Source organism: Crocuta crocuta, unplaced genomic scaffold (genome assembly GCF_008692635.1).
Source record: "Crocuta crocuta isolate KB4526 unplaced genomic scaffold, BGI_CrCroc_1.0 scaffold216, whole genome shotgun sequence".
Lineage (NCBI taxonomy): Eukaryota > Metazoa > Chordata > Mammalia > Carnivora > Hyaenidae > Crocuta > Crocuta crocuta.
The window spans coordinates 5,514,839-5,529,816 of record NW_027531504.1 but is presented as its reverse complement, the minus strand read 5'-3'; the positions used below and the strand labels follow the sequence as shown (position 1 = coordinate 5,529,816).

Here is a 14,978-nt window from a genome sequence, read left to right as displayed (position 1 = left end):
CTGGGCGCGCGTCCCACCGTACCAGGCTGCGCAGATTGTCCTCCTGAGACTGCACCGTGAGCGCGGCGGTGCCGGTCAGCACCCGGCGGGTAAAATCGACGCTGCAGCGCAGGTGCAGGTGCTTGGTCTGGCAGACCGAAGCCGGAGAGGCCAAGGAGCACGAATCCACTACCCCGGGCATGGCTCTGGGGAGTCCCTCCGCACGCCGATGTGCACCCTAACACCCAGCTGCCAGACTACTCGACTGAGAGTGAGGGGAGGGAGGGAGGGAAAGAGCAAGAGGGACTCGTGGCGCCCGCCGGGAAGGGAAGTTTCTCAAAGTGAGAGAAGGGTAGGTTGCAGCGTGGCTGGAACTACAAGTCCCATGGTGCAGTGCGAGGAGGCGTGCGCTTTGCTCCCTGGGAGTGTGTGTATGTGGAGGGGTGCTGAGAGGACAGGGAACATTCCTGAAAGGAGAGGAAGAGGAGGGGAGTGGGGGAGCTGCAGGAGGGGTGGTGGGCGGACAGAAATGATCGCAAGTGCAGCGGGGAGATCAACTGAATGCTTCCATTTTAGTTTCGTTCAACTTCAGTAGAAGTTGCAAAAGCAGTTGAAGAATGTCAGACCTATTGGCAATGGCTGATAGTAAAGGCAGGGCAGGATGAAAACCAATAAGAAGCCTAGCAGAATGCTTGTCAGCGTGCGGTTCCTCGTTAGTATAGTGGTGAGTATCCCCGCCTGTCACGCGGGAGACCGGGGTTCGATTCCCCGACGGGGAGGCACAGGAAGTTCTTTTTCCTTGGTTGTTCCACGATGAAAATTCACCTTCAAACATTTTAAAAGTTAGTACAGAAGAAATAATGAATTTCAAATTACCTGTAAGATTTACATTTTAAGAATTCTTTGGTTATTAGCTTGCCGTGGTGGCAACCCAATACACGTGAGCTAAATTGCGTTAGTTCAACAAGATTCTCTTTAGTGCTTATTATGTACATTTCCAAGCCGTGGAGAGCAAAAACGGAACAAGCCAATATTCCCGTTTTAGAAATTTAGGAAGGTCATTTCAGTATACTGTAATATGAGACTTCTGTGATATGAGCAGGAGCTGGGACGTCTAGCTCGGCTCTGGGAACCTTCCAGAAAACGGGAGGAAAGATTGAAGGATATCCTTTGGGTTGGGACCTCAGAGTTGAAACTGGAAAAACTGGTCCAGTTAAACAGCTGGACCTTTAATCCTGAATTCATGATGGGGTGGGGGTGAGGGGCGGGGTGGCAATTGAAGAATTTTAAATAAGTGAGGAACATGGTCAGATTAATGTCATGGAGAGAATGCTAGTGATGATTCAGAGAATGGATATGAGTTATCAAAAACAGAAGCAGTTGAGTTAGAAAACTATTAGAATAGTCCAGGAAGAATCAGGGGGGGTAACATAAGGGAATAAGTAAATATAGAAAGGATAGAATACTTTGATAGGAAGGAAGGAATACTTTGAGAGATAAGTGACTTCACAAACTAAGAAGTAGCCTTACAATTTCTCAGATTTTTGGCTTCAGTGTGTAAACAATCATTAACCAGAGACAGAGACCATATGAAGAGGACAGATTTAGGCGGGGATTATCTAAATTTAATTTTGGACACTCAGAGTTCTAGGATGTATGGGAGTCAGAGTGGAGATGCCTGTGAATCATTTGGATGTTTAAGTCCATAGCCCTGGGGAAGTTTATGGCAGATCTGAGAACATCAGGGAATGGGGCACTTGAAGCTCTGGCAGTGAATAAGCTCAGCCCAAGTAGAGCGTGTAAAGGGAAGAGCAGTGAAAAAAGGTTGAAAGCTGGGAGAACACCAGATTTTAACCAAAAAAAAAAAAAGGCTAAAGGAAGAAGAGAATCCTTCACAGTGTACGCATATATCAAATCACCACGATGTACACTTACAATATATTACAGTTTTATTTATCAATTATGCCTCAATAAAGCTGAAATTTTTAAAAAGGGGCGAGGAGAGTAAGAACTCATGAAATAAACCAGGAAGAGCCAACAAGCGATGTCAAATGCAGCGTGGAGCGCCATTAAAATAAAAAGTAAAAAGCCTCCTTTGGATTCAGCAATGGAATGGAAGTAGGGAGGATGGCAGCTTTGTTGAATTTTGTAATTTTGTGGAAGGTGGATGCCAGAAAGCAGTATGTTGGGCAATAAAAGAAAACAGGGAAATAGAACATAGGCTGCTCTGTCAAGATGTTTGGCCAGTTTGAGAAAGGAAGATAAAAGAGGAATAGAGAGGAATGAGGCACTGAGAAAGTGTTTTTTATTTTCTTAGGGAAAGAGAATCTTTAACATGCTTAGATACAGATGTGAAAGGATTTCTAAAGAAGAGGAAATTGAAGATTTGTGAAGTGTGGGAAGTAGTTGATGAACTGGGCATTGGCCAGTGCTGCACAGAGCCGTTCTATACCAAAATGATCTCACAATTACATTTAGCTCCTGTAACAGAAAAAGATGCTCTATATCGGGGTGTCCTGGTGTTGCCCTGAACAAGCCAAAGGAAAACAATATAAATAAAAACATCCAAAACTATGAAATTAATCTCTTACACATACAAAACTCTGGATTTCATAGGGCCTAAGAATCCATGACATGGTTGACATTTGCATACATTTTTTTGAGGCCTAAAACTATTCTGGGTGTCACCAAATCTAGGGGGACAAATATGATGCAGTAAAATTGACTTAGTCAAAGAATTCACAGTCAAATGATCTTCCTCTTGGAGAAAGGATTATTTGTTTTAATAAAAGAATGTCAATATTATCATCTTCTATTATCAGTTCCCAGGAGCCCACAGAATTTATGCCAATGTGTTCAAGAAAGGAAGTCACAGGCAACCACAAATGAATTCCTCAAATCGATTAATAGATTAGTCAAAAGAAAGATATTCAGTAGTTATTTTCTAAGATACCACTGACCCCTATATACAAAATTAGCAATTTACAAACAATGGAAGTGTTCTTCATATCCAGTGGTGGATTGGGAAGGTTTAAACAAATGAAGCTTGGGCCATGTGGGTGACTCAGTCAGTTATGCATCCAACTTTGGCTTAAGTCATGGTCTCATGGTTCATGAGTTCCAGCCCGGTGTTGGGCTCTGTGCAGACAGCTCAGAGCCTGGAGCCTGCTTTGGATTCTGCATCTCCCAGCCCTACCCCGCCTCCTGCCCTGCCCCCTACCCTGCCTCGCTCTCAAAAATAAATAAACATTAAAGAAATAAAGACATGAACTTACCATTGCTTCTTTAAAAGAAGGATAATAATAAGAGTGTATATACAAAAGGAGACTTTATTAAGGATGAAATATAGTTTTATTAAAAGAAGTAGTAAATCTATTTACAGAACCATTTGAACAGGAAGTATTTCAACTCTACTGCTCACTTGGAAAAATTACTTAATCCCTAAAAACCTCCATTCTTTCAGGAAAATTGAGATACCTGTGCCTCATGGGATTGTTGAAAGGCTGAAATGAAATAATGGATGTGAAGTGCTTAGCATAGTGATCATTAGTCATGTGTTTGCTACTATTATTTCTTTTGGTTTTTATTTTGTCTATTTTGATCATGTTAATATGTATTTTTCCTTGTTTTGTTAGCAAGAGTTTTTAGGAAGACCTGGAAAATGAGAAGCGACCAAGATGTGGGCAATCAGCAGTTAGTGCCAAAAGAGACCTCTAAAGAGAGTTGCCAACATTAGTGATGCTCACCTGTTTTTGAAATATATTTACATTTAGGAAATTTGGGAAACTGCAATAGGTGTATTAACACATGACTTCCTGTTTCCATCATGTCTTGCTCTTCAGGGTCACCTTTGCACAGCCAAGCTGAAAGCAACTTGTGCAAGAAAGATCTCCACTCTCTCAGGCTCTTCTTAAGCCTTGACCTCCACCCAGTCCCCAGGGCTCCTGGAAAGTGTTCTCTCCCAGGAGCTCTCTCCTGTCCCTCCAATCTGGACAGGAGTTGAGCAGAATCTCTTTTCCTGACAGAACAGAAGTGTACGTGATGTCCTTCCTGTTCTTCTTCCAATGGGTGAGAAAGTGGAAGAAATTATTTTAGCTACTTCTTTTTTCATATTTAGGTTACAAAATGGTTGACGCAGCCCTGACCCATTTCTCCATTTTTCTATTATTATTTTTGTTTGTTGGTGCAAGAATTTTATACTTAATATTCACATCTCTAGTCTGGTCATGAGAAGGTGAGGGCAGCTGGAGAGGCCAGATATGAAAGAAGCGCAAGACAAAGTTTTCCCCAGTTAGTAAAATAACATAAGTGACAAGTGACCCTCTCCACCTGCCCCGAATCCTTCTACCCATTGTCTCCCCGCTCTCCGACCCCTATCCCTGCTTGAGAGCAGGCTGGGTCTAGAGAGCCTCCCACGTAGATTTAACATTTGTTTCTCTGCTTGTGCCCACAGGAGGGACTGGCCAGAACAGAATAGATGGTCAAGCTGTGCGGGATGAGACTGCTGGTCACGTGACCTTCTCTGTTTGTCCCACACCAAGTAGGGTTCCAGGACCAGTAGCATTAGTGTCTCCTAAAAGCCTGACCAGAAATACAGATCTCGAGCCCTGGCCCTGGTTTACTGGCTTGGAATCTGCATTCCAAAGGCTCAAAGGATACTTTTGGGATTGGAGGAAATTCAGTTCAAGAGGTATCAAACATGTCAGGACTCCTTCTCTTGGAGGCTTGGCCCTAGATCCTCTAATGTTATCTCCAACACAGCACACATACCAGTATATTTGTCCTTTTCCCCCACTCGATGGAGTGTCCTGAATTTCCAGATGGTATATCTTCCCTCTCGGAGCATGTTTGTTGGATGGATGAATAAATGTATAAATGAATGAAAGAAATTTCGTATGAGGCTCCAGGGATCCTTTTACTCAGTGCTTTACTCTTTGTTGGCTTTGAAGCAAAGAAAAAGGTACCCTGGGAACTCTTCCTTGTCCTCTGATGTCACCAGGCAATATGTTTGCTTGCAACAGAAATGCCCTTACCATCCTCTTGTGAATGGTAAACCCTTTCTTTACAAACCTTTTTATTGAAGCATAGTAACTACTCATAAAAGTGCACATATCCTAAGCGCATAGCTCACTGAACTGAACACACACCAGTGCAATCACTACCCAGATTAGATACAGAGCATTACCACCACCCCACTAGAGGGCCCCCTCAAATTCTCTTCTATTCTCTATACGTCTTGCTCCCCAGAGGTAATCACTGCCTGATTTCCAACAATATATTACTTCTACCTGTTTTGTTATTTATATTTCCTTTATTTAAACAGAAGTGTACAGTAGGTACTCTCATGCCTGCATTCTTTAGCTCATTATATTTGTAAGGTTCGTCTATATTGTTGTGTATCGTTCTGGGTTGTCCATCCTCATTGCTGTGTGGTGTTACCTGTGTGGGTAGACCATGATATATTTATCCGTCCTAGTGTGGATGGACATTAGGGTAATTTTCAGTTCTGCGTTACTATGGATGGTACTGCTATAGCACATTCCAGAACATGTCTTTTGGTGAACATATTGCAGCCTGGTTTTGGTGTGCTGCTTTGACCCATGCTAGGTCCCATTCCTTTGGGACCACTGCACCAGGCTAAAACTCATTCATTGCAGCAACCAAGGCTCTGTACTTATGAACACAAACCCAACAAACTCCTATGTGGAGTAGGGGAAGGTGAATCAAGCAGGAAGAGAAGCTTTTCTCAAGTTACAAGAAAAAAAATTTCTTCACAGGGGTGCCTGGGTGGCTCAGTTGGTTAAGCCAGCTCTTGGTCTGCTCAGGTCATGATCTCACAGTTCTTTTTTGTTTTTTTTAATGTCTATTTATTTATTTTTGAGAGAGAGACAGAGCATGAGCAGGGGAGGAGCACAGAGAGAGGGAGACCCAGAAGCTGAAGCAGGTTCCAGGCTCCGAGCTGTCAGCACAGAGCCAGAGGCAGGGCTCGAACCCACGAACCGCAATATCACGACATGATCTGAAGTCGGATGCTTAACTGACTGAGCCACCCAGGTGGCCCATCTCACAGTTCTTCAGTTGAAGCCCTGTAGGAGTTGAAGCCCTGGAGGGGGCTCTGCACTGATAATGCAGAGCCTACTTGGGGTTCTCTCTCCCTCTTCCTCTCTCTCTGCCCATCCCCAGCATGTGCTCTTGCTTGCTCTCCCCTCCTCTTTCAAAAATAAATAAGTAAACTTAAAAAAATTCTTCCCAAATGCTGATCTAAATCATACTTTATTTTCCTCTCAGTCACTTTTGCTTCTTTTCTAGGTGCACCTGATTGCGAAATTCAGCTGCACGGGGGTTTCTTCTGACTCAGAGATTCCAGCCCTACTTACATTTTTCCTGCTAAGTAGCCAGTGGTATTTCATCAAAGTAGGTACTTACACCTTTTGTTCTGACAGTTTGAAGCATGTGTGGGGCTTGACAAGTGTCATTACTGATTTCAAAAGCAGTATTTCTGTCTCAGGTTGGTTGGCGTTGAGCCCAGCTTCTCTTGTTTGCCTGCAGAGCAGTGGTTATTGCTGTTTGCTTGTAAAATACATTTGCAGCAAAGACCCACCTAAAAGTCTTTCCTTCTAAACATTCTTCTCCTTTACAAATTTGTGTTTGAGGAACTAACCAGTCTTTTGTCATTTCTTATAAAAGCCCTCTTGTGCTTTGTGTTTGGAATTGAGCAAACCCAAGTAAGAGGCTCACATAGTTGACTTTTCATGTTCTCCCGCAGATGCGTGTCTTAGTATTTCTCAGGCTGAGCCATGCACGTCCCCTCACCTCCCACCCTGGCTTCCACTTCCCTTCCAAGTGCTGCCTCCTCCGGGCATCCAACACAGCCCCTTCTCCAGCCAGACTCTACTCTTTCCCAGGGGTGCACCTCACTGTTCTCCCCCACGTCAAGGTACTGGAAGGCACTCCCTGCTCACTCCTCTCTCCTCTGTTCGCTGCTCCCCTTCTCCAAAAATATCTTCCCAATGTATTTTCCTTCCCTTCCTGGTCCTGAAGTTTTCTGAAAAGGAACTTTACACACACACACACCCACTCTCACACACACAGAGTCAACCCCCATTATTTGCAGATTTCATATTTGTGAGTTTGTCCACTCACTAACATTTATTTGTTACCCCCAAATCAATACTTGCAGCCCTTTCGTGGTCCTCTATGGACACACGCAGAACAGTGAACAATTTGAGTTGCCTGAGGCTCACGTTCTCTGCTGGGGCTGAACAAACAAAGCTGAGCCTTTTTGTTTCTGCCAACAACTTATACTGTAAACGAGTGTCCTTTCTGTGGTGTTTAGTGTCAGGTTTTTCACAGTTTTGTGCTTTTTTTGGGTCCTTTGGCTGTTTTAAATGTACTCCAAGCAAATCCTGAAGTGCCTCTCATTTTCCTAAGTGCAGGAAGGCTATGATGTGCCCCGTGGAGAACACACATGTTAGAGAAGCCTCGTTCAGGCGTGACTCGCAGTGCTGGGGTCCATGCCTGTGATGTTAATGAGTCAGCCCTATATTAGATAAGGTGTCTTTGGACAGAAGCACACATAAACCAAGGTTATGTACTAAGGAGCTCCTGGGTGTGTCAGTCAGTTAGGCATCCAACTTCAGCTCAGGTTATGATCTGGTTCGTGGGTTTGAGCCCCACATCCGGCTCTGTGCTGACAGCTCAGAGCCTGAAGCCTGCTTTCAAATTCTGTGTTTTCTTCTCTCTCTGACCCTTCCCTGCTTGTACTCTGTCTCTGTCTCAGTCTCTCTCTCAAAACAAATAAACATTAAAAAAATTTTTTAAACAAGGTTATGTACTGAGGGGCACCTGGGTGGCTCAGTCGGTGAAGCGTTCGACTTCGGCTCAGGTCATGATCTCACCGTTCGTGGCTTGGAGCCCTGCGTCAGGTTCTGTGCTGGCAGCTCAGAACCTGGGGCCTGTTTCAGATTCTGTGTCTCCCTCTCTCTCTGACCCTCTCCTGCTCATGCTCTGTCTCTCTCTGTCTCAAAAATAAATAAATTATATTAAAAAAATAAAATAAAAAAATAAACAAGGTTATGTATTGACTGGAAAATGCCACCCAAAGTCCACAGAACCCCAGTGTGTCTCCCCTGGGAGCAGTGATTCAGGTTTCACGAATTCAGTGCTCACTGCAGCTTTACAGAACACAACTGCAGCAAGTAAGGAGAGCCAACTGTATATATTCCTTGTCCCTCCAGTGATTTCACATTTGTTTCTCTCAGCCTCTCTCTGTTCCCAAAGCAGTTAAGGTGGCAGGCTTTCCTGGGAGATACCTTACTCTCTCAGCGCACCCAGCTCAGTACAATGTGGTGGGTGGGTCCTCAGCAGATGGAAAAGGGACCCTAGAAGGAGGGGAGGGGGGAAAGAACACAGGAAGGAGGGATGGGGGGAAGGAGAGAACAGTGAAGCTGAGATTATTGCTTTGTCTAAGAGAGCTTGGATTCCCAGAATTTCACAATTTCTCAGTCCTCAAATGCGTCCTCTTTATTTCTGAGAGGAATCATTGAACTAGAATAACATAAAATTAGACATTAAGTGATATTCTGAGATAGCTTTGGCTTTTATTTCTGCTCTTTAAGGAATTACACAGAGCAAATCTTCCAGATTCTTTGGAATTAAAAAAAAATGTTTCCTTTTCCTCCCTCTACCCACTCTTCACCCGTTGTGTTCACTTGGCTGAGGATAACTCTATAATTCCCCAACTCTAGGCCAGAAGGAAATGGTACTTATGGTAGGCATAAATTCAACTCTGTGGTATTACCAGGCACCTTTCATGGGTAGCAAGCAGCATGGATATTGGCTTGTCCTTGGGAAGTTCATAACTTTATTGGGCAAATGAAGACCATAAAATGAAACCACTAGAGAACAGAGTGGGTGACTGAATAATTAAAGGGTATTCAGGTGGACCAATCCACAAATGCTGTAGGAGTTCAGTGGCAACGTCTGTGGGCATCTCTCTGAAAGCAGTGAGGCTTGCATGGAAATATAAAGCAGAGGTCTCATTTTTTAAAATTGCTAACCAATATTAATAAAAATTGAGGAGCACACCCTCAATAAATGTGGGGTGGGTTTTTTGCTTATTTATAAATTCTTTACGTGTGCTAATGTAATTAATGAATATCTCATGGCACAAAATACATTGAGAGGAAGGGTCAAAGTCAATGATAGTGAATATAATCCTTAATTTTAAATAACCATCTTCATAATTTTGCTTTGCGTGGCAGAGAGCTACCTTCCTGTCAGATTTGATTTGATCATCATTGTTTCATTTTGTTTGTTGAATCAAGGTACCCCACCTTATCTTGGAATGGGAACATTCGTTCGACTATTTTCATTTGCTTACTTGTACTTACATTATAACTTCTACATTCAGGCCGAAATATGTGAAACCTAACCATAGCACTCCAATTAATTACCTGAGTGTCCAGAAAAGTCATGAGCCTGCATAAGGGTTTGGCCAGGGCCAAAGGAAATCATGCCAGCCCACTGAGAAAAGTTAAAGGGACAGTAGAAGAACAAAGTACAGTTTATGATTACAGCTCACAAGTCGTATCTGTGAAGCAGACCACTTACATAAATAAAATTAGAAAGTTAATACTTTCTGTCTGTACCCAAATGATTGCTGCATGCATGTGTTTACCCTGCTTTGGAAACCTCTCCTGAGTGAATGTATAGTTTGGATGGGTAATTGAAAGGGACAATAATTCCAAAGAGGCTGATGGTTTAAAGCATAGTCAGATACCAAATGCAAATTCAGATAACTAGCTCACACTTCTTGAACCCCCAGATGTATTTCCAGAGTGAATCCATCACATTTTACCTATGATGCCTATATATACTGGGGTTGTCCAGTCCTGATCACCAGGGCAGAGATTCACTGAGGTTTTCTGTCCCCTAGAAGTGGAAGAAACAGCAGCCACTGGAAACTTACCTTTCCAGGTTTAAACTAGCATCATTGAGCCTTGAAAGTGACATATCATCACCTCTGCCATATTTGATTGGTTACACAGACCAACCCTGATACCATAGGAGGGAGCTAGCTATATAAAGGCATGAATACCAGGAGGTAGAGGACATTGGGAGCCTTCTTGAGGCCAGATACTACCATGAGGGAGTCATTATTATCATCCCCATTTTACAAAGGAAGAAACTGATGGTCTGATAATTAAGTAATTTGCTCAAGTCACTAGCTCAGAAGAAGCACACTGGGGGTTCAAACCCAGGGAGTGTGACCCCAGAGCACATCCTTTTTGAGCATAGCCTTGTAGCCTCATCTTACCGCAGGGCTTTTTCTAACTTCCTTTCTTCACCTCAATGCATGAAACATTGCAAATAAGATAGATTTCCTTTTGCTTAGACCATTTCAAAAGTCATTGTTTCTTAAGGGTGGAGGTTGGAGGGTTTCCAAAGAAGGAAATACAATGAGAACATCTGGCCAATGTCCCTAACATGTACACGTTAATTAATTAATTTAGAAAATGTCACCCAGAGACTGAGAATAACAAGACTATTGACCTGATTTCAGAGCCTGACATTTACAAAATGATCACAAGGTAGAGTGGGTTGTGTGTACATCCTGTCCCATTTCTCCCTTCCTGGTTGTTTGGGTCAGGTTCTCTCATGAGTCTGGGTGGTCTAAATGGAACAACATTTTGCTGAAATAAGTCTGCAATATTAGACCTTAGGAAACAAAAGCCGGAAAGAGAAACTACATTTCCTATAAAATGTGTAACTATTGGATAACATCTTGCCAACAGTGTGATTGGATAGAGGGCAATTTATGTGTGAGAAAGAGTGAGACTATATACGATGTATAATGTTATCTGTATAAATGATCATGAGAAAGGTAAAGTTTAGTTGTTCTTTTGTTATGATTTTTTATTAACCAAATCTGTAGTTACATTGAATTGTAGCCCATCATTTTAAACTAGGCATGGCATGACATTCATCAATAAACACATTTTGTTTTATTTAATAATTTATTTTGGCATTTTCTCTGTCAGGCCCTATTCTAATGCTTTAGACATATTAACATATTTTAAACTTATTTTTTAAAACTATTTGAGGTATATACAGCCTAAAGTTTCGATATTTGTGTATATTGCAAAATGATCGCCACAATAAGTCTAGTTAACATCTGTCACATTACATAAAGATTTTATTTTTTTGTGATGAGAACTTTTAAGACGTACTCTCTTGGCAACTTTAAAATATGCAATACAGTATTATTAGCTATAGTCACCATGCTGCACATTATATTCCCATGACCTATTTATTTATAACTGGAAGTTTGGACCTTTTGACCCCCTTCATGTATTTTGTCCACTGCCCCCACCTCCAACCTCTGGCAACCACCAATCTGTTCCCTGTAACTATGAGTTTTGTTTTTTTTTAATTCCATATATAAGTGAGAGCATATGGCATGTAGATATGTATTTATCTTTCTCTTCCTGACTTATTTCACTTATTATAATGCCCTCAAACTCCATCCCTGTTGCTGCAAATGGCAAGATTTTTTTATGGCTGAACATATGTGTGTATATGTGTATGTATACATGTGTATATATAGTTACACATATATACATACATATATACATACACATACACACATGTGTATATATATACACACATATAGTTACACACACACACAAACATACACACCACATTTTTTTTTATCATTCTTCCACTGATGGACATTTGGGTTGTTTTCATATCCTAGCTATTATAAGTAATTCTGTAATGAGCATAGGGGTACATATATCTTTTCAAGTTAGTGTTTTCATTTTCTTCAGATAAATACCCAGAAGTGGAATTGCTGGGTCATATGCTAGTTACATTTTTTTAAAGTTCTTTCTTTTTTTAAATGTTTATTTAATTTTGAGAGAGAGGGTGGAGAGAGAGAGAAAGGGAGAGAGAGAGAAGGAAGCACAGGAGGCATAGAATCCAAAGCAGGCTCCAGGCTCTGAGCTGTCAGCACAGAACCTGACATTGGGCTCAAACTCATGATCGGAACCACGAGATCATGACCTGAGCTGAAGTTGGATGCTTAACTGACTGAGCCATCCAGGCGCCCCAAATATTTTTTTAAGTTCTTAGCTTATTAATCCTCTCATGAAAAATCTGCACAGTCACCACAGATAAAGTCACTGAGAGCCTTTATTCCTTTTGTTGTCCAATCTGCAGCTCGCCTGTTGCTCGCTCCACCATTGGCTTCTGCAGTCCCCTGACTTCTTCATTCTGTTTTTCTGTTCCTTTCCCTGTTTTCTGGAGGCCTTTTTCTTCTCACACGGGCCATGTCTTACAAGTCTACGTTTGGGTTCATTTTTCTGTGCATCATCCAAAGAACCATAAATTATGCCAAAGCCAGTTGTCTTGCCACCACCAAAATGGGTTCTGAATCCAATACAAAGATGGCATCTGGTATGATCTTGTCCATTTTGGCTCGTTTTTCCTGAATTTCTATCTCAGGTACTGTTGCCTTCCAGGGTGAAGAACATCCTGTTTCCTCTGAAGTAGCTGGTCTGTCATGAACTTCCTGGTCCAGATAGGTACTGGGTCATTCATAAAGGTGGCTGAGCTTCAAGCAGCCAGGGAGGAAAAGAGAATGACTATATGGTAATTCTATCTTAAATTTTTTGAGGATCCTCCAGACTGTGTTCCATAATGGCTGCATTATGTTTACATGCCCGCCAGCATTGTACAAGGTTTCCCTCTTCTTTATTTCCTCACTGACAATTGTTATGTCTTGTCTTTTTGATAACAGCCATTCTAACAGGTGTAAGGTAATGTCTCATTGTGGTTTTGATTTGCATTTGATTTAGATTTAGATTTGCATTTCCCTGATGATTAGTGGTGTTGAGCATCTTTTCATGTGTCTGCTGGCCATCAGGATGTCTTCTTTGGAAAAATCTATATTCAGATCCTTTGCTCATTGTTTTTAATCAGATTTTCTTTTTGCTATTGAGTTGAATGCATTCTTTATATATTTTGGATATTAGCCTTTTATCAGATATACAATTTGCAAATATTTACTCCCTTCTGGCAGGTTGCCTTTTCCTTCTTTTGCATGGGGCTGTTCAGTTTTCCCAATACCATTTATTGAAGAGACTGTTCATTCCTCATTGTATATGCTTGACTCCTTTTGCCACAAATTAATTGACCATGTATACTTGGGTTTCTTTCTAGGGTCTACATTCTGTTCCATTGATCTATGTGTCTGTTTTTGTGCCAGTGCCCTACTATTCTGATTACTATATTTTGTAATATAGTTTGAAATCAGGGAACACGATGCCTCCAGTTTTGGTCCTCTCTCTGAGGAGTGCTTTGGCTACTTGGAATCTTTTGTGGTCAAATTTTAGAGTAGTTTGTCCTATTTCTGTGAAAAATACAGTTGGAATTTTGATGGAGATTGCATTGAATTTGTAGCTTTCCTTGGGCAGTACAGAGATGTTTAATAATTTTAATTCCGATACTATGTTGAATAAAAGTGGTTAGAATGGTCATCCTTGTCTCATTCCTGATCTTAAATGCAAAGCTTGCAGCTTTTCACCATTGTGTATGATGTTAGCTGTGGGCTTGTCATAGATGACCTTTACCATTTTACACATTTCTATTAATCCTGACAACAACCCTGTGAAGTAGGTACTGTTACTTTTCCCATTTTACAGATGGGGAAACTGAGGCACAAGCACTGTCTTGGTTAAGTTCCACATTACACAAAAGTTACAAAATAACCTAAGGTTAGGTAAGCAGCCAAGATTACACAGCTAGTAAATTTTAGAATTGAGGCTGGGATTCCAGCCAGGCACTAGAGCTGCAGAACCTGGATTTTAGTCGAGTTTTTTGTCTGGTACAAAAATATGGATTGCTAGACATTCTCTTTTGTGACCTCACAGGTCATTCTTGCCGCTGGCATCCACTCCTTCCCATTTCTCAACCTTTCTCCTGTCTGACTAGCAATTCCTGCCCTTTTTGTTTCAAGAGTCAACTCAAGTTTACCCTCTGCTATGAAGCCTTCCATGACTTGGAATTCATACAGATTTGGGCACCTGTTTCTTCATTTCTTAATATGCTTTGATCATTTTATTGAGACATTGGCTGTTTTTATCTACTCAGTGTCTAGTCTACCTTCTCTGTCACCAGTTCTGTGATTCACCCCTCCCCCATTTCAGGGGCAGTCCGTGTGACCTGAAGCTAACCAGATCAGAGGTTCCTTAATGCCACAATTCGGAGGTGACCATGTGAGCCAGGTTGGTCTAATCGGAGTGAATCCTGGGACATGACAGAAGCTGATGGAGAGAAACACAGGTCATAAGTCCAGAACTGTTGGCAGCCTTCTGTCTTCATGCTGTGCCTGAGAATGAAGCCAAACTGAAGAGAGGGAGAAAGGAAGGAGAGTGAGAAAGCCGACTGGAGACATTGTTTGAGCCTCTGGGTCAAACCCCACCTAAATTCAAGATACACTTTTGGACTTGATGAGCTTCCCTTTTTCAGCTTACTCTAGATGAAATTTTCACTCATTTGCTACCATAGGAATACTAACCAGTAGATGTATATATATATATATTCTACCATGTATGTAGAGCTATTTGACAATACCAATGTGAGCTAGACCATAATTCTTTGGGGATCATATATGCCAAATAAATATTTGTTGAATGAATTTAGCTGAAAAGTGTTTTGGAGGGAACTGAGCCTAGAGCAGGGACACCTTTATGGAGGCTAATGAACTTTGCTGGTACAAAATATAATCAAGGGACTCAGTCAGGCCGAAGAGTGGGGTTGAAGGAAAGGGGCAAGAACCAGACAAAGAATGAACAAGGCAGTGATACAGCGTGGGGTGCACAATAGTCACATTAAAGCTTGAGTGCTGCCCCATTCTGTGCGTTTATGTACCCATGTGTTTTAGTAGACTTCCCTTCAGCAGCCTACTAAATTAAATTTCATATTACTAGCTGGCT

At 41.8% G+C, this 14,978-nt stretch overlaps 1 protein-coding gene, 1 long non-coding RNA gene, 1 other non-coding gene and 1 pseudogene across 3 annotated transcripts in view; 2 read left to right on the top strand and 2 right to left on the bottom strand.

Moving 5' to 3' along the window:
• LTA4H (leukotriene A4 hydrolase) overlaps positions 1 to 263 on the bottom strand; it is a 36,296-nt gene extending 36,033 nt beyond the window's left edge. Inside the window, exon 1 of the mRNA XM_077772305.1 lies at positions 23 to 263. Within this exon, the coding sequence (XP_077628431.1) occupies positions 23 to 181 (159 nt within the window). The 5' untranslated portion in view covers positions 182 to 263. The remainder of the gene's footprint in view (positions 1 to 22) is intronic.
• Positions 264 to 618: 355 nt separating this feature from the next.
• On the top strand, positions 619 to 14,631 carry LOC144238477 (uncharacterized). Its single transcript, XR_013337136.1, has 3 exons — positions 619 to 703; positions 6,289 to 6,393; positions 14,190 to 14,631. It is a non-coding gene; the product is annotated as an uncharacterized LOC144238477 (long non-coding RNA).
• Positions 687 to 758, top strand: TRNAD-GUC (transfer RNA aspartic acid (anticodon GUC)). Its single transcript has one exon. It is a non-coding gene; the product is annotated as a tRNA-Asp (tRNA).
• LOC144238381 (small ribosomal subunit protein eS24 pseudogene) lies at positions 12,128 to 12,582 on the bottom strand (annotated as a pseudogene).
• Positions 14,632 to 14,978: the final 347 nt, after the last annotated feature.